The 22625-nt window shown below is 36.8% G+C and overlaps 1 protein-coding gene across 32 annotated transcripts in view; it reads left to right on the top strand.

Annotated features, from left to right (window-relative positions):
• The window catches only part of NRCAM (neuronal cell adhesion molecule), a 146066-nt gene that overhangs the window by 62763 nt on the left and 60678 nt on the right, over positions 1-22625 (top strand). For 18 of the 32 annotated variants that reach the window (XM_086884715.1, XM_086884699.1, XM_086884712.1 and 15 more), the window contains exons 3-6: positions 3528-3637; positions 16055-16236; positions 18647-18664; positions 20633-20738. In XM_086884715.1, coding sequence (XP_086740841.1) covers positions 16146-16236; positions 18647-18664; positions 20633-20738 — 215 coding nt within the window. In that variant the 5' untranslated portion in view covers positions 3528-3637; positions 16055-16145. Of the gene's footprint in view, positions 1-3479; positions 3638-16054; positions 16237-18646; positions 18665-20632; positions 20739-22625 lie in introns of all 32 variants that reach the window. The other 14 variants (XM_086884717.1, XM_086884700.1, XM_086884714.1 and 11 more) reach the window with 4 other exon arrangements.

Below are 22625 nucleotides of genomic sequence, written 5' to 3'. Positions count from 1 at the left end.
AAGTCAGAGATACTAGGATCTTTATTTGATTTTTTTATTAATATTATATACCTGTTTTCAGATGTTTGACTCTACTTGAGAAGGAATAATCCTTGGCTTTGCAGAGTATTCCTTGCCAATGCTTAAGTAGGGAGGAACAGAGTCAGCATAGAGTGATGGGAATACTTTGGTATTACATTCACCTCACTCAGATCCGTGAAGACTTTAGCTGGGGATACAGTTTCACATGCTACTTTACCTTGTTTAATTTCAGGCTGTCATCCAAAAGATGTAGTTCCTTTGAGGAAATCTCTGTCATGTCAAAACCTAATCTTTTTTTGCAGAGGTTTGTTTTCTCTTGGATCAGTGAACTGATGTAGCACCACACTGGGGATGTTACAATTCTTAAATGTGAGGGGAGAGGGCAGGATCTTGCAGTGAGGAACAGAAGAGCTCAGGACCTCTCCATGTCTTCTTGACAACTACTTCTCTTTAGATGAGAGCAAGTCTAGTGGGAAAATCCACCCTTAAATAAAGTACCAATTTTTTCATTTAAGTCAAAGTGAATGCTGGAGAGAACGCTAAGCTCTCTTCTTGCAAAAAGAAGCGAGTATAGCCAGTGAATGGATGGCCCTAATTCCACCCCTTCACATGCACGTACACAAAGGGTTTTTTTCTATTTTAATTTGTGGAAATCATTTCCCTACATAATTCCGTGACTCCACCCAGCAACCCAAAGAAGAAATGTCGTTGTTCTAGTCTCTGTGACCCTCCCTTTTTTCATTCCTGCAGTTGTTTACGGTATATGGAAGATTTAAGTACTGAAAAGTACCTTCTAATAAAGTACTTCAATGATCAAGAGATTACAGTGATTGCTGGCAAATAAAGGGGAAACTACTTTTCCAACTTGGCCCTTAATGCTTTTATAGTAGCAAAACCAGTTGTATATATAAGTTCATTTATCGACCCAGCATTCAAGTTCATTCAGGTTTAATTGTATTTGCTTTCTGAACTCAGAATTTACTGGGGGCTTTTTTTTGGTGCAGGTGTCTTGACTCAAATACATTGAAGTGGTTCATTTTGTTAAAACAATAGTTTAACTACACTTCTGTCCATTTAAAATATTTTATTCTTGCCTTCCTCTTTCTGTTTTCCCCATGACATTCAATATCTCTGCCAAACCAGAGTAATGACTTAGGTAAACTTTCTCTGATTAAATATGTGAGAAAGTTTATGTGTGAAGTTCAGAGTCTTGGTCATGCCAATCTTGATTTTATGTCTGGAAATACTGGTTTTTGACATTAAACAAAAGATATATCATACTTTTCTCAGCACATACTAATGTGAATCCATCTTGCAGCATTGAGAAGAGCCAAGATTATCAGCTGTTGTGGAAAAAAAGGAATGTGCTTTAATTAAGCAGAAATTTATTATCTTACCTGGAAACTACCCAGCAGCAAGCATTATATGTGAAAATCCATTTAATGTGTTGGACCCAGCCTTATGCTGGGAACTCACTGTCAAGACTAAAGAAGAGTGAGAAAAAATCTTATTTCATCTTTACCTTCTCCATGATTTCATGGATGATACCTCTAGGCAAGTCCTTTTTAAAGATACCAGCTCCTATTACAGAATGAGTTAAGAAGTTAAAAATGAGACAAGTATGAATGCAGAGATCCCTGTGATGCACTGTGAAAATGTGTGCACATTTTTTAAAACAATGATAAGGGGTACAAAAAGCCTGGGTTTTGTGTTCCACTCGCATTTCAAATGTGAGAAAACCAAAGCACTTAAAGGAGACACAGATTTTTTCCTTTTTATGCTTTTCAGGTTTATAGGAAAAGTATTCATGTGTCCTGCTGGAAACCCCTAAATATGTTGATGCCTGTTTTCTGTTTTTCCCTCTGGGAAGAGGAATCTTGCAATGCTCATCACTGTCTAGTGACTGCTGCACAGGCAACAAATGTGATATAACCCCTTTCATAAATGTGATCAATTGTCTATAAAATTCAGAGCAAAACCCTAACAAAACAGAGAAAACCCCAACACATTCCCCACACCCCATCCTTAGAACTTTTTATATGTCTTGAATGAGAAACATTGTTTTCATACATTTAGAGATGAAAGTTGATTTACTAGCTTAAATTTGACTCTGACAGGAAGTGAAGCTTTTAATTTCAAGTTAAATGTTGTCTGGAACATTTGAACCTAACTGTAGAATATAGTTATGAATTTAACTTGTTGTTTAGGCTAGAAGCTGGTGAGCTACTTAACAAATCATTGCAGTGAAACAGCTTGAGTCAAGTTCCTGTAAGAAAGAGAAAAGGAGGACTAGGAGAGAGGTTGTCCTAATTTTGCAGCCTGGATTTGCCAGCCAGTTTTAGCTATTGTAACTGACTTCTGTGCAAGGGTATTATTGATTTAGTATTTTATTGTTCTGACAGTAAGAAAAGCCACATCTCAAACCTTCTTCTTCAATATGAGGTAGACTGTTCTTATTCAAGGTCTGATTAAGGTGTTTTCCCATGATGGGCTTTATTTCCCATTACCCTTTCTTTTCATAGGTGGCTGCACTCAGCAGTATGGAGCTTTTCTATCAGTCCAGTGGAGCTCAAAGGTTTTGTGAAGGAAGGAACAAAAGGCAGCCCTTTTCAGTCTTCTAGAAGGAATGGTGCTTAGGAGAAATCAGGATGAGAGAGGGAAGGATTCAGTACATTCACAACTGCTTGTCTAAGGAAGGTCTTGATATCTTGCTCTTTTTCAGAAGGAGGCCCTCCAGATCTGTAGTGTGCTCACACAGTGGCACCTTCATAGACATCAGGAACCTACCTGGTGGCTAGAGTTGCTTTTTCATTCATGTGATGTCCATGTGGTCTGTGAAGCATTTCCCAGGAGCCCTACCTTAGGTTTCAACTTCTTCCCATAGACCATATGGAAAATTTGGCAAGAGATCCCCATTTCCATGTCGCGTTTTCCAGAAGTACTGCTTTGAGATACGTTATTCATTTGAACAAATCTGAATTGGGAGCCCTAGGGAATAATGCCTGAAGGGAAGTTAAAGGTGAGACTGCCAACCAGGCTGGTTTCAGAGATGTAAGAACAGAAGATCAAAAATTACTTTCTTCCCTATGGTGCAGTAGTTTCTACATGTCCTTACAGACCCAATTAAAATAACATTTGATTAAAATGAATACAACAAAGCACAGTTTTAAGTGGTACTATATCTCTGGATAAATTGAAAAACCACCAAAATTTAATTATATATTAAAGATTAAAGAGTACTTTCTGGTTTTAGTTATATTACAGTTTCTCTGGTGTCTAAGCAGTAAAGCAATTTAATGTAAAATTAAAAATCCTGGGACAGCACCATCTCTCTCATTTCAAATTAGCATGTCTGAGAAAATAATTTTGGCCTTTAATGTTGATTTATAGCAATTTTTCATTCTTTATGTGCTGAAATCCCAAATAGTGTTATGCTAATATGTCTGTTTCACCTGCAGGTGTTGCTTGAGAGTCGAGTGAACATTTTATTTGTATTTTCTTTGAAGGATCAATATTTCAAGATGTGTGAAGGAGAAGGGTCTAACTGACAAGCTGCCTTGATACACTGTTATTCTAACTATGACTGGATTGACTGAAAATTGCCTCAAAGAGTAAGGTAATTTATAAAATCTGTAAAGCATAGCCAAGTGTTTGAAGTGAAGCTAATGAGGAATTATTTATTTTCTCTTTTTAAAGGTCTTGTCTTCACTGTTATAGTTTCTTAATTTTTTCTTTCTGAAATGTTCATATTTGATACTGAATTTGCATGAAAAAGGTGCATTAGATGTTACAGCTGCAAAAAAAAATTAAAGCTGGCAAAATTGAATGAAATATTTTTTAATATTTGTGCTGTGAGAAATTGCTCTTAGTGCACATGTAATTGGAGGGAAATTTGATTTTCATTTTTTATGTATGTCTTGAAATATAGAAAATAACCTGGCTTAGGAAAAAAATGTAGTTAGGAAAGAAGATGGATATGTTTTAAACCAGTGCCTTTTCATGAAACAGGAATTCAAATCATTTTAGTACTACCTTGTTTCTCTGCCTAGACATATTGTCATAACAAACAGATATTACTTTGGAAGCCTCATTGTGTAATACAAATATAATAAATGTATATATGTAAATAAGCCCTTTTTATTTTTGAATCATTAAATGTAGTCATTCTCTAGTGTGGATAAAATAATATGCTTATCAGTCTGCTAGTACCAATTTACAGTCTGGTTTTACAGGTTGTGTAGTGAAGAGTGGTTTTGCAGTACTAATGGCAGAATTCATGGAATTTGTTGTTGTTGTTGTTATTTTGGGATTTTGTATTGTGTTTGCTTCTTGCAATGTTCTTTCTCCTTCACCTTGTAGAATCTTCCTTTAATTCAATATTTAGTATTATTTTGTGGGAGGATATCACATATGCTTAGAGTAGTACTCATATAGTGAGAGAGTATTTCTAATGGAAAAAAGGTTTTTGTCATCCATTGGTGTCACTGCAGATCTGTGATGAGCTTAATTTACACAGAAAAATAATACTATTTTTTCAATGTGTGCTGATTGCATTTGAGATTTTGATGTAAAGGATAAATTAGTTTTAAAAGGCAGAGAAAATAGTAGTGAACACTATGAAAGAAATTTCTTTTACCTCCTCAGTGGTGATATAAATGTGAAATTAAAATGATTCTGTGAACAGTGTAAACTTTTACATCAAAGTGTAATGTTTACTTACATAATAGATCTGAAGTCCTGGGTAATTTTTTTTGTTTGTTTGTTTCATTAATTAATAGTGTAGACATACAAAAAATGCAAAGAAATGTTCCTAGTTAGGGAACAAACTGGATTAACTTCTTGCTGAATAAATGAGCTTTTTTTTGCCCTTAAGGTTTAAATTAATGATTTTATAAAAAGGCATATTCAGGCTCTAGTTGCTTTGTTCTATTCTACTTGCTTAAATTGCACCTGAAATTACATTATTTCATTGGTGTTAAATGCCTTCTCTGATTCTTTTAAATGGGAAATTGAAAATATTCTTAACACATAAAATATATTTCAAATGAAAGAGCAACGGCATGGAAATGTAGGTTAGCACATCCCATTTAGGTTTCAGTTTTTTAATGATGTTTTAAAACTCTATTAGAAGTGTTAGATTTATTGTGAGAATTATGCCACCGGGTTTTATTTTGATACATTAAACCAAAAAATACATTAATTTAAAAGCCATACTAATCCTTTAACATCGTAATAGCAGAGAAATTTTTCACATTTACATAAATGTGAAATGCATAAAAATAGACTTTCATTTATATTTTTGAATAAATTCTCTTTTCTTGGCCTTTGATAATGAGGATACAAGAAAATGGCTAGAGAGCAGAAAGTTAACAGAATGAGCTTCAGTAAAGATAGAACACATCTTAATCAAACCAAGATGCAATTAAGCCAGATGAAGCCAGTCACAGATTTGATTGAATAACACTGGCAAAATGAAGGATAAATGCTAAAAATATGAATTTTAGTAAATTATGTCTGTTACTTGAAGTCTTCTCACTAAAATAACATAACAACATGGGTCTTTCCATTTGAACATTTAACAGTCAGTATCAGTAAAAGTGGCTAAAATCACATAGTTTCTTCTAAACAAGAAGAAAAATATAGTAATAAATGGAAAGAATTCTGGATAACAGTAGACTCTGGGTGGAAGGAATAACAGGGGCAGTGCTGATTCATCCAAAATGTCATCTATGCTTCCAAAATGTTGATCTAAGGTATTTACACTGTTCTGAACTGAAAATATTCATTTTTACAGAATAATAGTATGACAGAATGGGTTAGGTTGGAAAAGACCTCTAAGATCATCACACCCAGCCATTAACACAGCACTGTCAAGTCTGCCACTAAACTATGTCCCAAAGTGCCATGTGTACCTCCAGGCATGGTCACTAAGCCATTTCTCTGGGCAATCTGTTCCAGTGCTTGACTGTCCTTTCAGTGAAGAAACTTTTTCTAATATTCAATCTAAACCTCCCCTGGCACAGCTTGAGGCAATTTCCTCTTGTCCTGTCTCATGTTACTTGGGAGAAAAGGCCAACCTCCACCTTGTTACAACCTCCTTTCATAAGGTCCCACTTCAGCCTGCTTTTCTCCAGGCTAAACAGTCCCAGCTCTCTCAGCTGCTCCTAATCAGATCTGTGCTCCAGGCCCTTCACCAGCCTCACTGCCCTTCTCTGGATACATTCCAGCACTCAATGTCTTGCTTGTAGTAAGGGGCCCAAAACTGAACACAGGATTCAAGGTGCGGTTTCACCGGTGCTGAGTACAGAGGGATGATCACTGCCCTGGTCCTGCTGGCCACACTATTTCAGATTCAGGCCAGGATGTCATTGTCCTTCTTGGCCACCTGGGCTCACACTGGCTCATGTTCAGATGGCTGCTGGCCAAAACTCCCAGATCCTTTTTCACTGGGCCACTTTCCAGCCAGTAGTCTGCCAGCCTGTAGCACTGCCTGGGGTTGTTGTGACCCAAGGGTGGGACCTGGCACTTGGCCTTGTTGAATCTCATGCAGTTGGACTTGGCCCATCGATCCAGCCTGTCCAGATCCCTCTGCAGGGCCTTCCTTCCTTCCTTCCAGCAAATCAACACTCCCACCCAACTTGGTGTTGTCTACAAACTCACTGAGGGTGCACTTGATCCCTTTGTCCAGATCATTGATAAAGGTACTGAACAGGATGAGCCCCAATACTGAGCCCTCGGGAGCACCACTGGTGGCTGGCTGCCAAATCACTGCCATTCACCAGCATTCTCTGAGCCCAGCCATCCAGCCAGGCTTTTCCTCAAGAAAGAGTATGCCCATCCAAGCTGTGGGAAGACAGTTTCTCCAGGATAATGCTGTGGGAAAGACTATCAAAGGCTTTACTAAAGTCTAGTAGACAACACTCACAACGTTTCCATCATCCACTAAGTTGGTTCATTTACTTAAGTCTCACATAATTCTGTTAGGAGCAGTGGCAGCATGAACTAGTGCTGTATAAAGCTTGAACAGACTAGATTTGCACAGCTGTAATCATTGTGAAGATTATCAACTCTCATTTTTAGAGAGAAAGGCAAGAATATTTCTACAGTATTGAAGTGTTTGTATCAGAGTTCTCTGTTCATTTCAGTTTTTAAGGGTGGGCAGGTAACAGATGTAATTGTAACTACTTTTACAGAATTATTTAAAGTTAAATGAGCAAACAGGCTGTTACCTGTTAAATAGGTGTTGCACATAGGTGGCTAGTCCCCAACCCCCATTACCAAAAAATGTAGCCAGGGCAGCTAGCTGGAATTTGTACAGTTTGTTCCCTCTGCACTGTTTACCCTCCTTTGTTCCTGTACTTGTTAGGGTTTTATATCTGACAGAATGCCTTAGTCCTCAGTTTCTGGCAATGTCCCTATTCTGAGTGACCTTCTCTTTAGCATAACTATTCCAGCATTTCATGCTAATATTGGTGGTTTCTGCTCTACTTCCCCAAGGGAGGAGTTGCCCTGTCTGTGAATCTGATTCTACTATTTTGTACAGTATGGTTTTCTTAAGAGTATCTCCGGGACTGCAGGGATACTTCTGGACAGTCAGTGCTTTTGGGGTTAGCTGTAGGGATGCAAAGATAATTAAGCAGTATAATACAGAGTGTATTACCTTATCCTTAGGTAGCTCTCTGAAACCCCTGCTCTGAATTCTGATGGGTAGAAAAAAAATGGGAAAATAGGAAACAAAAATCAGTTTCATCACATCTCCCAGGTAAAGAAATCAATATTTCAGGGATCTAAGCTGAGCATCCTCTTTGCAGACGTACAAGGAACTGAACTGTGAGTCTTCACTCAGGGTAAAGGTGCATTTTCCTTCTGCCCACTTCGCAGTCTTCCTTCTGGTTCTGTCTTACACCCTATGGTATGGTATGGTATGGTCAAAGCAGGCTGATGATTCATTGATATTTTTTCTCATAAGCACTGTATTGTTCTATTGCAAAAATGTTCAGAGGGAAAGAGATGGGTTACTTGAAAATGTTTGTCTTGTTGAAGTTTGTGCTGAATTATTTGTACTTAATGAATTATGAAATCATTTGCATGTTCTAAAAGTGTCAAAGTGTGAAGAACTATCCTAATGATACCATCATCTAGGTATCTATCATTCACAAGCTGTAAAAATGTGTTTTCTTAATTTATTTTCTCTCACTTACTCTGAATTCTTTCTAACTTAGGATTTTAATGATCAAGCAGAATTCTTTCCTCTCCTTGATCCCCATATTTAGTGGTTTATTTCAAGCCAAAGTAGCTCTCCCTAAATCGATGCAAGTTATATTTTCACTCCCTCCTTTGTAAACTCATGGTCTTCAGCAGGTTTGCAAAGTTACGTTCAATTCAAACATCTCAACCAAGTCTTTGAAAGACAGTAAAGTATATATACATTCATAAGAGATGAAGTGTATTTGTCCAGACTGATATGATTCTAAAGCCTACTGAAACAGATGTCACTAAACCATTAGTTTTATGCTCCGTTCCATTATTTTTTTGTGAGTGGATTAAAAAGGTAAAATAATCTGAATCCAGTCAAAAATTTAGGACACCAGAAAGGACCCAAGCAAGACTGAGACATCTCTTTAAATTTTCAGTACAGAAGTGCTGTTCAGGTGCTGATTTGACTCTGTAGGCATCTATTGCCAGGCTTACTAGGCTTACCTACCTATTTGAGGGCTATCTACACTTGGCCATGTCTATAGTCAGCCCAGCCAAAGCAGTTTATAATTTAATCTGAGCAGGATCTAAAAAGTAAGTGCTGCTCTGTTTAAATCCTCAAAAGGGCCAAATCCAATATAGGCCTTCAGGGAATATATAAGACAACTGTAAAAGGACAGATTAGCCTTGCTCCAGTGTTTTAAAAATCAGCTCTAAGTGGCTGCTTTAAGGATTCGAGTCCGTGACATATGACTGAGCTTACAGGCTTACCTGTAGCCCTTAAGTAGACATTTGACCTCTGTGCTTAGTTGTTCAGTGCTTTTTCCTTTATTTTTTGGTGCTCATAGATAGTATTTCTTAAGCAGACACGTGAAATAAGAGTGGAGTTTTTAAGGACCCCTGTCTCTGCTTTTTAAGCTGGATCCCAGTTCATAGTGATTTATCCAGGTAGCAGCTATGAAATTTTAGAGTTCAGGGAGGACCAGCACAAACCCTGCTCAGTCCTGGCAGGGCCAGAGGAGTCAGCCTTGTGCAAGGGTGCATCAGCTGTGTGGGTGCCCAATGACCTGGTGCAAGTGCAGCTCAGTGGCAGTGGAAAAGGAGGGGATAATGGAAGCAGTTCTCTGTTGCAGGTTCAGCAGCTGATACTGAAGTTATTCTGGAAGCAGTTGGATCTCATTGTGCTGGAGCTGTGCAGATGTACAGGCAGTACTGGTACTTGTGTTGAAAGAGCTTCTGTTCTCATGGCAGATGTGTTGTTCATTGCCATGGTGGAGATAAGCAGGCAAATATTTGGGGTTTTTTTATAGGACCAAGTCTTAGAAACAGTTTCACTGTTTTCTAATGTTGTTATATTTTTTCAAGTAACACGATGAACTGGATGAAAAATTTTGATGCATCATATTAGGATAGAAAGCTTCTTTAGTCATAGTAACCATTAATAGATATTGAATAATTCCATTTTAAAAATATATAATTTTATGTCATTCAGCAAGTCTAGGTGTGATCGGCCTACCTGTGAGCTCCAGAGGAGACAGTGGGGAAGATATCTGGTTCACAGGTTTTCATTTTTAATATGTTCCTTAAGACTGGAAGAAAGCTGGTGTTCTGCCCAGATTCAGAATAGACAAGCAGATTGAGCAGGGTAAATATAGCCTGATATAAATCACAGTGAACATATGGAAAAAGCTGATTGGGGACTCAGCTGATAGGGAATTAAAAGCCTTGAGTAAAATTGATTCTGCTCAGAGTTTTATGGAAAGTAGGGCTTGTAAAACAAATGATTGACAAAAGCTTGATTTTAATCTTTTAATATCAGGTAAAATTACAAGTTTGGTAAGATGATGGTGTCAATGTAAAAGACTTTGAAAAGCATTTGACTTACTGGCATGTGAAACTAATTAATAAAAAACCATGAATTGAACTATGTAACAAAACAGACCAGACTTTGATGAATAGCAAACCAGTTGGCAGGTCTTAATATAGGATTGTTGATAAAGAAGTTTCAAGGACTAAGTGGCTCTTCCACAGTGGAAAATAGAAAGTGAGAGTAGAGAGACTGTTAATTGTGTCTGGATTGTGGAAAGGAAGGAGACCACTATGAATGCTTAAGTACATTCTCAGAGCCAAAATAGTAATGCTGAATGTAGTGGCAGTTCAGAACTGTAACCTGGCTGATGATTTTTTGCTCTATATAGAACTGCTGAGAACATTTAGAGCGTGGCACACAAGGCCATCTGCCTTTGTGAAAATAGCTTGAAAATGGCCAAGTGCATATAAACCTCAAACCTAATAAGCACCTGATGTATCTGAATTAGTCCTGAGGAGATCTTGGTGAAATCAGGAGTTCTGTCTGCCTAGTTTATTTTTCATCCAGTTCACTTTAAATGGATGTCCTCATGGCATGTATAGTGTAGCCAAATCCAAAGCAATGGGCTTAAGCTTCATAAAGAGGAGATCACAGAAGATGATTTAGTATTCCCTGATGACTTTAAAGGATAGATTTACAGTAGATTGTGACAAATTAAAAACTCGGAGGAAAGCAGTGTGGTGTTATTCCAGGGTTCTAGAGGATGAGAAATAGTTCTAATTTGGTGTGCTTTTAGAAAGTTTTAAAAATAATTTCTTTTTAGTGACACCTCTGTTCAGACACTCTTAAGCTATGTGTCCTGTGGCAAATGGATTAAGATCAGCTACCAGGAAATAGACCATAACTTGGATAATTTACATCTAATAGGTAAGAGACGGATGGGGAAAGCAAACCAGTGGGGACTGAATTGTCTACAAGATTATTCAAGAGCAGAATTTTGAATACTACCCGGGTCTGTCAACACATACATGGGTGTTTAGTCTATGTTATGCTTCCTCCATAAACACAGTTAGGATTCTTCTTGTTATATAGCATTATTGTTTCTAGTAGTGCTGTGTCTGCTGCTTAGGTAGTGTAATGCTAAGTGCATTGTTATCTGTTTCTATTTGAAATACTTGAATTAAATAATTGTTTCCAATTAGTGTTTTTTATGTGACCTGTTATTGCAAATACTAGATATCCTAAAAAAGAAGTTTAAAAGCATTTGTTCAAAACTATTTTAAATTATCCTAATACTTGCATGGTTAGTGTAGTTGTTTAAAACTGCACAAGTCCTGTAAGGACCTTCCATTAATTGATAAGGGTATTGCAGTTGTCTTCAAAAGCAAGCATGTTGTGCTTTTTGATTATAACCTTCAACACCTTTTTTAAATACAAATCATTAAATACATTTATACCATTTGAAATTGCTTTTCATGTTTCTGTGGATAAGAGACTGCTGTGAAACAGACTTCCTTGAAAACTGTTTATTTTTCCTATATTCTAATTATATCTGTCTTTCACTGTGAGAAAAAGTCCAGGCATTGAGACAAATGAAGTAGAGGAAATTTTTTGCTAAGTAGTAATTTTTCTCTAATCTCGAGTGTTTAACTTGTTCTTCATTAATTCAGTCATGTCTATATAGGAAAGGATCCTTTTTTTTTCTTAATGTGTATGAAATATTCCAGTTGTTCTGTCTTGCAATTTAACAACCCTTTCACTTTTCATACTGACCAATGGTCTTACTGACCATTCCATTCACATTTCTAAAAACCTTTTTGTCTTAAAATAATGTAATTGAGTAGAAATGAATAATCAGTGATGTCTCAAATCTCTGTGAAACAATATTGTATTTAGAAAATGCTGTCTAACTTTGCACTAGGTTTAATTTCAGTGTACACAATTCCTTACACTCTTACATCCTAAAAAAGAAATATTGCAGCAGCACTTAGAAGGAAATTAAAGATGCTGTATGCTTCTGTTGAAGATAGCTAGAGGAAATGTGTCCTCTCCATCATTTGGAGCCTCAATTGACTCAGCTTTGGGGTGTCAAATGCTGTCTGTACTAATATTCCAATCAGAAATCAGTATTTTTCAGTACCAGTATAGTATAGTGCAATATCCTCTGTGTGTGCATGCGTGGGTGTGTGGGTGTTTGCTCTACAGTCATGGATACTGTTCTGTTGTTAACACTCTCTTTGGCAGATATTGACCTGACCCAATCGTAATTCTACGGTGCCAGGACATGATTCAGGGTGTATCAGAGGGAGTAGGTGGGATGGATACTCCTTCAGAGGGAAAGGATATAAACCATGGTGGACCAGTGTCTTCTCCCAAGTAGCAACCAAAAGGACAAAAGGAAACAGTCTCAAATTGCTTCAGGGAAGGTTTGGATTAAATATTAGGAAAAATTTCTTTACTGAAACAATTATCAAGCACTGGGACAGGGAAGTGGTTGAGTTCTGATCCCTGGAGGTATTTAAACACGTGTGACTGTGGCACTTAGAAACACAGTTAAGGACTTGGCGGTGCTAGGCTCATGGTTAGGCTTGATGATCTTAAGGGTCATTTCCAACCTTAATTCTGTGATTCATTTACTCTTGAGCTCTTAAAACTGAGGAGATCCTTGTCCCTTTTGATTTACAAAAGGAATCTTGGGTTTTGCCTTCCAAATTATCCCTTCCATATACATGCTGTTTTTCCTATCTCCTTCAGTGTTTGTGAGGTATTTGGTTTTGCTGTTTATAGCCAAATGGTCCCAGTGAAGAGACTACTGGGTACAAACTGTTTTGATCTTCTGCCATATCATCTACCTCAGGCTCACCTCATGTGATTTCATTCTTCTAATTGTGGCTTTCTGTGGATAATTTTTAAAAAGTAATTGTTTGGGTTTTTTTCTAAGTGAAAAAAAGGTCAATGTCTTCTCACTTGATCCTGGTTTTTTTTTTTGTAATACCCTTGCCTTTGTAAAACCCTTGCCTTTGGAAATTATACTTTGTGATGAAATACTATTGCACTTTGCTTATACATTTTTATTTATCTCAACTCCTGGTTGCTACCCCATAGATTAAACCTTTAGTCCATGTTGTTAGTCACAATCAGCATCTCATCAATAAGTACAGAAGACATAACAAATGACATTTTGTTAGGTACATAGGAGGTATGGAGGCATAGAAAATCTTTTATTTTGTACAAATTGGTGAGTAAATTCCTGAACTATCACAATATATGTGTTTTCCTATGGAAAAGGTAGGAAAAAATATCTGAGTTACAAGAGACCATAAATAAATTATCTGGAGGAAAAGGCAATCTGCTGTATAAATATTTCAAGTTTTGCAGTTGAAGCCTTTACATTGATCTGCGCTTAGAGGCCTGTCCTTATTTTGTAGCAGATAATGTTATGTCAGAGCAATGTTTAGTTCTACATAGCAGCTGTTGTATTCATACTAAATTCTGCCAGATTTAATCTTCAATATATTCAGCAAGAGCACCCAGTTGTGCTGACAAACCTAAAATCACTTTCAGTAATATTCTATTGCAGACCCTTTGGGCACATTGGCTCTCTGAGGCTGAATTCCCATATAATATCCAAATATCTCAGGAGTAGATCCAATAGGTATCTTACTGGAACTTTGCAGTAGCAGAGGTAGAAAATATGAGACAATTTCTCAAGAGTATTACTTTCCCAGTCATTTTAATTGCCCCTGCCTGATTCACCAGTGCTTGTGTATTCATTTGTACTTGTTCAAAGCAAATGCAGTACTCATTTTACATGTCGAAAGAACAAGACAATAAAGTGGATAATCAGGTTTTCAAGGTTTCGTAAGGAGAACTGAAATGTTGCATGGGCAAAAAACAGTAGAAGTCAAGGTTCACTTGTGCAATACTTCAGAAAGTATCCTGTAAATCCCAGGTCATTGCACAGAGAGGGCACCTTGATAATTGCAATGATACTGTAATGAGGAGATGACATAAAGATAAGCAGAACAGTGTGTGAGAACCTAGTTTAACTGGAGAAGAGCAGACAGCTGTAGTAGATGCAATAAAATCAGCTTTTCTGGAGAGCACTTCATTGCAGGAAATGTGCTGAAGTGTTCTCAGGCACTCTTGACAGAAGCTCTACTCCTTCCCCTTGCTCACTGCAGCAGGAGCATAGTAAACTGAGTGTGCCAAAATGGGATGGAGAAAACACTTCTCACCTTTCCCAGCTCAACCCCCAGCAATTTAGGGTGTTCATTTATTTTTCTAGGAATGTCTGAATATTTTTCATGCATTACTGCTATATGTCTGTATTTTCCTAGTATTTTGTAGGTAGGCATGCCACCTTGACTCTTGTGCAGTTCCAGTGTGTATAAATAATGATACAAAGGCCAGAACTATGGTGTCCTCTCTTCTGATGTGTTTTGTAATTTTTCTAATCTGCCATGATAAATAATCAGTCATTACATTACTGTATGCAGTCCTAGAGATGATTTGGAATGTCAAAACACAATTTTCCCTCTCCCGTGATGCCCCAATCAGCAGTTCCCAACAACTCCAAGTAGTACATATCTAGAACTTTAACCTACTGAAATATTCTTATTTTGAAAGAAAACTGTGTTTTACAGATAGTGACAGTAAGAATCAGGGAGTTTGATGACCTCAGTTAGGATGAGAAGTAGAGCTCCACGCCTCAGTTCTAGTTCTAATTCCAGTCTCTTCTCAGAGGACTGTACAAAGAGAAGGATAATTTACAGTAGCAATTAAGAGGCATAATTTCTTCTGTAATGTGAAAATTGAGGGAAATTCTTAGCACAGACTGGTTTAAGTAACTTCAGGAACCACAAACAACTTTTCATTTAACATTGGTAAAGTGGCTACTTCTTTGCTACATTAACTTCTTGTGGGCTGGTTAGCATTGTGTTTCATGTCTGTAGCCAGAGCTGAGAAAGTGCTCTCTTCAAGGTGAATTCATGCTGATCACTGTGAACTTACTGATCCATCTGGCATCTGGGAAGTACTTTCTCTGTGGATGTCCATTTTCTGAGAATGCATTGTGTAGGCACTGTTTGGATTTCTAGGGCTGCATAGCTCTTTGTAGGTCACTGGTGACGCTGATGGGGCTTGCAGACAGTGAGTTTTCATTCCTCCAACATTCTTCTCAGCTAGAGCTTGGTCCTGAATGCAGAAAATAGGGAGAGAGCCAGAATCATTCTTCATGGCTAATGTGATCTCTCATGCTTGGCTGAAGGGGGAAATCTAACACTTCTCAAAGAACAGATTTCCTTTAAGTTTAATTTCCGACAGTTCATCACATATGAAAGGAGGAAGAGAGTGTTTGAGAATATGCTGACAGTTAATTAGATTTTGGTTTCAGGCTAGAAATGACAAAGTAGTTTATGTTACCTATTTTGAGAGGAATCAGTTACCCAAAAATAGGAGACTAGGTTTCTGACACATGGTAGCACCTCAGCACCTTCATGAAGTCTTGTGTAATTCAGTCTACAGCTGTCTTATTAGAAACAGTTCCAAAGCGGGGAGAAGCTGGGATATCTAACTCAAAGCTGCAGTTTACTTAACAAATTCATGGCTTGACACAATTTCATTGAAGTAGATGCCTAAAATGCCTCTTTCCAAGAATGGTACAGGAAGATAGAAGGAGAGACGAGGTGGGCATTCAGAGCTTTAATCCACTAAATCTACTTCAGCAGACTATTATCTTTAGTATATATTCCTTTTAAACTAGATGGACTGACATGCTTTATTCTTTAGGAGAGGCATTTGTATTTCCATTCAGTAAGGTTATAGGAGTTCTTCACTAGCTTCTTTAGGAAAGCATTATGATCTAGGTGACCTAAGAACTTATGGATTTCTTGGATTTCAGTAGAAAACATAGTGTAACTCTTATTCTTAGATATAGCAGTTAGACTGCTGGTATTTCATAATATTATTAAGATGCATGTAATCATTTAACTCTGCAAATCATTCTTTTTGCTTTTTATTTACCAGGTTTCTTGTCTATACTTACATAACTACTGCAAGCTATCTAGTCTTATGAAGTTGAACTTCAAGTTTGATTTACTCAGTACAGCCTAAAATCATGATGAAAAAGATGAGCATACCTACAAGCAAAACTTCCTTGGTCCTCTTTCTGTGCCAAATTATTTCTGCACTGGATGTACCTCTTGACTGTAAGTATTAACCTGACAAATATAAGTGCAGAAGAATGGAAGATTAGTTAAATAATTTCTGTAGGAAGCTGAAGATAACTTCAGCATGGAGCTAAAAATACTGTGTGTTTGGTCACTTCAGTCAGCACATGCTAATTATGAATATTTGCACTTACTGAAGATTTTCAAAACCTGTGCGTATAAAATGAGTTACATTGTTCTGTTGAGGAGGTTTAACACAGTTAAGTGTTTAACTTACACTTCAGTGTGCCTTTGTTTGATCAAAATGAGGAAGGGCAGAAAAGCCCTGCTAAATCCTAATTATTTGTGAAATTAAGATCATATGGATAATTTTCTAAAAATCCCAGGACAATTCCTAGTTGCTAAACAATCACCCTTACCTTCAGAGAAGAGATTCCCAAGAGCTGATATGAGAGCCAGTACAAAATTCAGATACCTAAAATTCAGACACTCAAAGCATCTTATTTTTTTGAAGCAAAAGGGTAAGACTCTTAGATTTCTTAAGTAGTGCCCAAAAACAGTTAGGAACTTCTACTTAAAAACAAGTTAAAAATGTGCTGGGCAGGTAACTCCAGCATTAACACATGAGGAAATGTCTGGAGAAGGAGAAATCCCAAGATCTGAAGTTTTTGTCTAATATAAGACACTGTTAGTGGGGAACCTTGAGGGTAGCACTCCATGCTGAAAAGGCAGCAGTGGTAGCTTCTGTGTTTTATATTCTCAGTAGCTAATTTTATTAAATTACTCATCTTACAGGTTGCTGTTTTCTTTTTAAGATAAACATGATCACATTTTCAGAATTCAGTGAACCATGTTGCACCTCTCAGTGACTATTCATTTGTTAAACTAATTACCAGGGAAGAGAACATTAGGGCTAGTGTTTAATTGATGGATTAATATATCAGTAAATTTGCCTGTGATTCTAATCTGCATGGTTTTCTTTATCCCTGTGGTTTTGATACCTTCCTGCCTTCCAGAAATGCATGTTTTTCTTTAATAATCATTGACATGCATTGCAAGTGCTTTGGTGTTTGTTTTTTCTTCCCCATGCATTTAACAAACCTATCAAACCAATGACCTGTATTTCTATAACAAAATCAATATATCTGAATCACATCCAACGTGTTGTGTTGTAAATGCCTTTAGAGTAATAAGTTGTGGGTTAAAGAAGGCTTTGGAACTTCAATGAATAAATAAATGTGTTACTTTCAAAGCTTACTTTTTCTCTTTAAACATCTCTGCAGGCTACAAATAGTGTTTTAAACCTATCTTGTAGTTTAGCAACTAATATAAATTCTGCACCTCCCTGATATTGTTATCTTAAGAACAAAATTTTGGGTTAAATTTACCAGAAATGCATCAATAGATGCAAAAATGAATAGCCCTCTTGGCTATATCATTTTAATTCTGTGCTGAGAATTTAATCCCCTTCTACTTCATGCTTAATAACTGTGAGGTCTGATAAAGTCACATACTCAAAGTTTTAGCCAGAAATACCACCTGGAATGGTGGTATTGCTTTCATAAATAATGATGAGAATGGGCTTTGGGAGAGCACCACAAGGGAAGGACTTAGATTTTCTGTGGGTCTTTCCTGAATATCCACCATAGAGACCTAGTGGTGAGAACGTACTTGATCAGTTGAATATTTAGGTTTCATCCAGGTTAGAAATTCCTGTTCATAGCAAGTTTATTAGTTCCTAGTCAGTGTCTCCTCAAAGCCGGCAAGGAATGTCTGGAAATGGAGGGGACTCAAGGACATTTGTCCTGTTGATAAAGAGACATGTTTATGCAAAACATTGGAAGTAAGCAATAAAGATGAATTTAAGTTAAACTGAATTTTTTTTTGTTTAGTTATTTTTCAAACCAAAAACGGTATTTTTCAAACCAAAAAGTGTTGCAAGTCTGTTGAGTAGAATTAGGTGCTTTTGTCTTTACAAGAGTAATTTTAGCCTGAAGCATTCTCTTTGTTCTTCCATGGGATCATATGGGTGGATTGATTTTGACTGCAGCATTAGGGTAGTGCACTCCATTAATTCTGATTTGCTGCTGTCTTCTCAGTATTAGTGTTTTATGTCCTTGCAAGGCCAAAATCACATAGCATGTGTGCTATAAAATTGCATAGCATGCTGTTAAAAAGTCAACAGTTCAGGAAAGTTTCTCATACCAAGGGCTTTAAGATAAATGTAATAATATCTAACACAATGGAAATTGTGGCTGGAATTTCAGGCATCGCTGCATGGGTTGCAGTGCTGAATGTTTTAAATATTTTATTTTTAATGGTGACCAATGTACTTGTCAGAGATACTTATCTTCCCTCTCAAAATTGCTAATTTTCTCTTCACTAACAAATGTTTCTCTTTAATCTCCATTTGTCCATTCAACTGCTGATTCTGATGTGGGAATAAAAGCAAAACTTCTAGAAGAATGTAAGTTACTCTTCACTAAAAATAGGCAGTGTGCTGCTGAAAATTAATACAGATTGTGTTGCAAATTGAGTTTGCTGTCCAAAAACGTGTGATTGTGACGTTTTGTTGATAATTTTGTTTGATGTATCTAGATGTTTTGTGCATGCAGTGTTCAGAAAATACTACTGTACATAAAACAACTTCCTGATATTCTGAAAAAATTAATTGTGTGATCTTTTGATGGTGTGCTGTTTGAACATTAAAATATTTACTCAATATGAGCATGTGCAGTGTTTTATTACTACTTTCAGGAGTAAATATATTTACCAAAAAAGAAATTTATTGGAATATATGTACATTTGTGCTATTTTACATATGTGTACATATTTTTATATCCACAGTGGATATAGCTATTTAAGTAGACATATTTTACAGGTTCTAACTTAGCTTTAGTTATATGGTTAATTAGGTCAGTTTTAAGTGCAATCCATAAGACAGGAGTGAAGATTTCAGGTCTTTGATGTGCATCAGATGGAATATCTTGTAGGTTGTGCAGTTTTTATTTCATATCTTTTTTTCAGAGTGTATTTGCTTTTCCCATGTAAGCATCTGACATGTACTGACCCTGAGAGGGAAAAGAGCTGCCTTCACTTTTAAAGAAACACACACAAAGGCATCATGCCTTCCTCATTCAAGGATTCTCCCCTGTGCAGCGAGGAGCACAACGCAGTTCTCTGGCCTGTTCTTCTTCTGCTTAGCTGCTGTGGTTTTTTTATGATTCTATGATTTGATTTCTTTTCATTACTGTTTCTTGCAGGTAGGGTTTTACAGACAGCCTCTGCCTGTACAAAGGTGTACTTAATGTATAATGATATATTTAAGGAAGACTTAAATAAAAATCCCAGTTGTACAATTTTAGCTGTCTAGAGTGAGGCATGAAAACACAGCTAACCCTGATGATTGAAAGATTTTGTTCCAGTGGCTAGAAATTACCCCAAAGCACTAGCAAAGAGTATGGCTGGACAGATGATTTCCAGCACTTGGACAGGGCATGTTCATGGGCATGTTTTTAAACAGGTTTATTTAGATGACACTAAACTATAAACATATGAATAATGTTGAGGAAGATATCTTTCTCACTATCTTAATAGCACAAACAGTATTTTTTAATGCAAAAATGGACATAGATAATGGCAAAAGGTTATAAATTACTCAAAATAGGTAGACACCAACTACTTTGTCAGATGAATCAGTTTTGTTCTGTGCTACTTGTTTTATAGTACTTGACAAATCACAAATATCAAACTGCTTCTTCTGGGAGAGTTCACAAGACTGAGTGTATTTTTAATGGGTTTCTTAAGGGGAATCAGTGCTTTATTTTTCCTACATGTTTACTTTGTTTGGAAACTAGATACTATTTTTGTCATTTTTAACAGAGTCTTTTGCTTATAACACATTTTTTACTCCTGAAAAGTAGTTCTTAAAAGCATGCTTTGTAGATTAATGCAATATGTTAAGCATAATAAACGCATGGAAAGGTTTCACCAGCAGAGAATTTGAAAATACATAAAATGTTTAGAAGCACAAAGCAATGTATATTTTTTCCTTCTGTGTGGTAAAAAGCCATTTTGTTGAGGTTTGTGTCTTGCAGCTCTTCATTTCAGATTTGTTTGACTTAAATTTTGAGTGTCATTTGGTTTTGTGAAAATCTGTTGAAATCTGAGGTATAAAAATATTTTCATTAAAGTTTTTGGACAAGATCTTCATCCACTGTAAATCAGGATAGCTCAGCTGGAAGTTAGTATAGCTACACTGATTTACAAGGGTAGAGAGCTTCGGCCTCCTGATACAAAGGATACTTTAATCCCACTCCTCGGTCAATGATTTGGTTGCTAACTGCAATTGTTCTTTCTCTGCTTACAAAAGTGTCTTGTGATAGTTTGAAAATATTGTTGAAATCATCTCTCTTTGTTGTATTTCATAATGAAGTGTCACAACCTCCTACGATAACTCAGCAATCTCCAAAAGATTACATTGTTGACCCTCGAGAGAATATTGTAATACAGTGTGAAGCCAAAGGAAAGCCACCTCCTAGGTTAGTAACTTATATTTTTTTTTGCATTTATTGGCCTAAGAGCATGGAAGAACTAGGAGAACATATTGTAATTTTTGTACACTGAGAAGATCAAGATTTTATGTATAAATGTTCTTGGACATGCAGAAACACGCACACATCCGTACCTCTGTAAATTACACAGCTACCAGATAGTGGCACAATTCTGATTCTTATCACACATGACATTTAAATGTTTCTAGAAATTGCAGCATTTTTTTCTTCTCAAAACTCTAACAGTAGAATAATGCTTGATCATTACAAGAGCAGCTAGGTAAATGTCCATGGAACACACTAGAAGGCACTACTGGATGACGTGCCAGGTTTAGGCATAGTGTTTAAGAATGCCCTTGGAATAAAGTCAGACTAATGCTAATACATTCAAATGTAATGTTTTCTAAATAATTCAATCTTATAAGGATGATCTTGAAATACAATTTTTAGAAGTTATGTAGTCTGTATCAGTTTTATTGATTAGCAGTCTTGTGTATTTTAATAGCCTTGAGATTTGGTTTTGGCAGAAATGGATAAGATTCCTGATCATTGTCCATTTTAAGATCCTCTTTCAGCATCTTGAAATATTTGAAAACTACTCATTTCAAGATATTGAATACCTGCACTGGAAGGTAGTAGCCATGATACATTCTGGCATTGTTAGTAACTGCTTGTGATTGCAGAGACTATGAACATAGAAATGTGCATCTGTTCTCTAGCAGTGTTACACTACACCTTATTAGCAAGGTCCATCTAAAACCACTCATTCAGACACAGACAGAGCTTGTTAGATGTATTTCTTATGAATAACCAGGGTTTTTTCTGCATTATTCTTGCTGATTGCCTTGGCATCATGGTCATTATCATGACTGGGCAGCAGAAGGGAGAAGATGGAGATGATCTGGAAAAGATGGAGATTACCCTTTCTAGTGTTCCATTAAGGACACGAGTGCCACAGAGCTGCTTGGTTTACCAGCACTTTAATTTGGCTAACCCAATGGCACTTTTAAGAGTCTGGGTCTTGACCTCGGTGATCAGATGATTATTGTTCAATTTGGGACAACTGTATTGCTTCTGCAGATGTTTCTATTGAACACTTATGGCTGGAATTACCAGAGAGAAAAAGGTTGCTGTCTGTGAGACTGACATACCTGAGCCATATGCCAGGGCTCTCTGCTGTACATCCTCATATTCCCCATCAAACATGGATCTTGTTTTATTCCTGTGCTACAGAGGAAGTGACAGGATTTAAGTAAAGAATTTTCTAATGAGTTTTAAAAGTTTGTGCTTAGTCTTGCTTATTTTTTAAGATGTGATATTGATTTAATTTGTATCAGTAGTCAGTCTGGTTGGTCCATCACTCTTGATAAAATGCAAATGCATATTGGAGCTTAAGCTGCTCCAGAGCTCTGAAGTCAAAGGTGGGCTTTCTCAGCACGAATTGTGTGATATCAGTATGATAACTTGTTATTGGTGAGATCACCTGGTTTGTGGATGTGCTGCTACCTATAGCTAGAACAGCAAAGACTCTGACTGTCATGTATCTCAAATTCAGGGGCTTGTGCCACATTTTCCAACTCTCATTTGAAGCTACATTACACTTTCTTGCATCTTTAATATTATTGGTAACAGAAACCCCACATTCTAAAGCTTCACCTGCAATGTTGTAAGAAAGAAGTTCACTGTTAGTTTACTATGCATGGTAGTCCTCCCAAAAACACTGCAGTGTGGTGCAGCACTGCTGCAGGTCCAGTTCTTTCCCCCAACACAAGGTGCAAATATCATATCCAGTCCTGCCCAGCTGCTGCAGAATGTCAATACATAGTTTGAGTCAGTTGGAATTTGAGCTTTTCCAGTACCATTTGAATTTATACT

Source organism: Cyanistes caeruleus, chromosome 4, assembly GCF_971803275.1.
Source record: "Cyanistes caeruleus chromosome 4, bCyaCae1.hap1.1, whole genome shotgun sequence".
NCBI classification, from domain to species: Eukaryota; Metazoa; Chordata; class Aves; order Passeriformes; family Paridae; genus Cyanistes; species Cyanistes caeruleus.
Note: the sequence above shows the minus strand (reverse complement) of the source record. Positions and strands in the feature narration are given on the sequence as shown.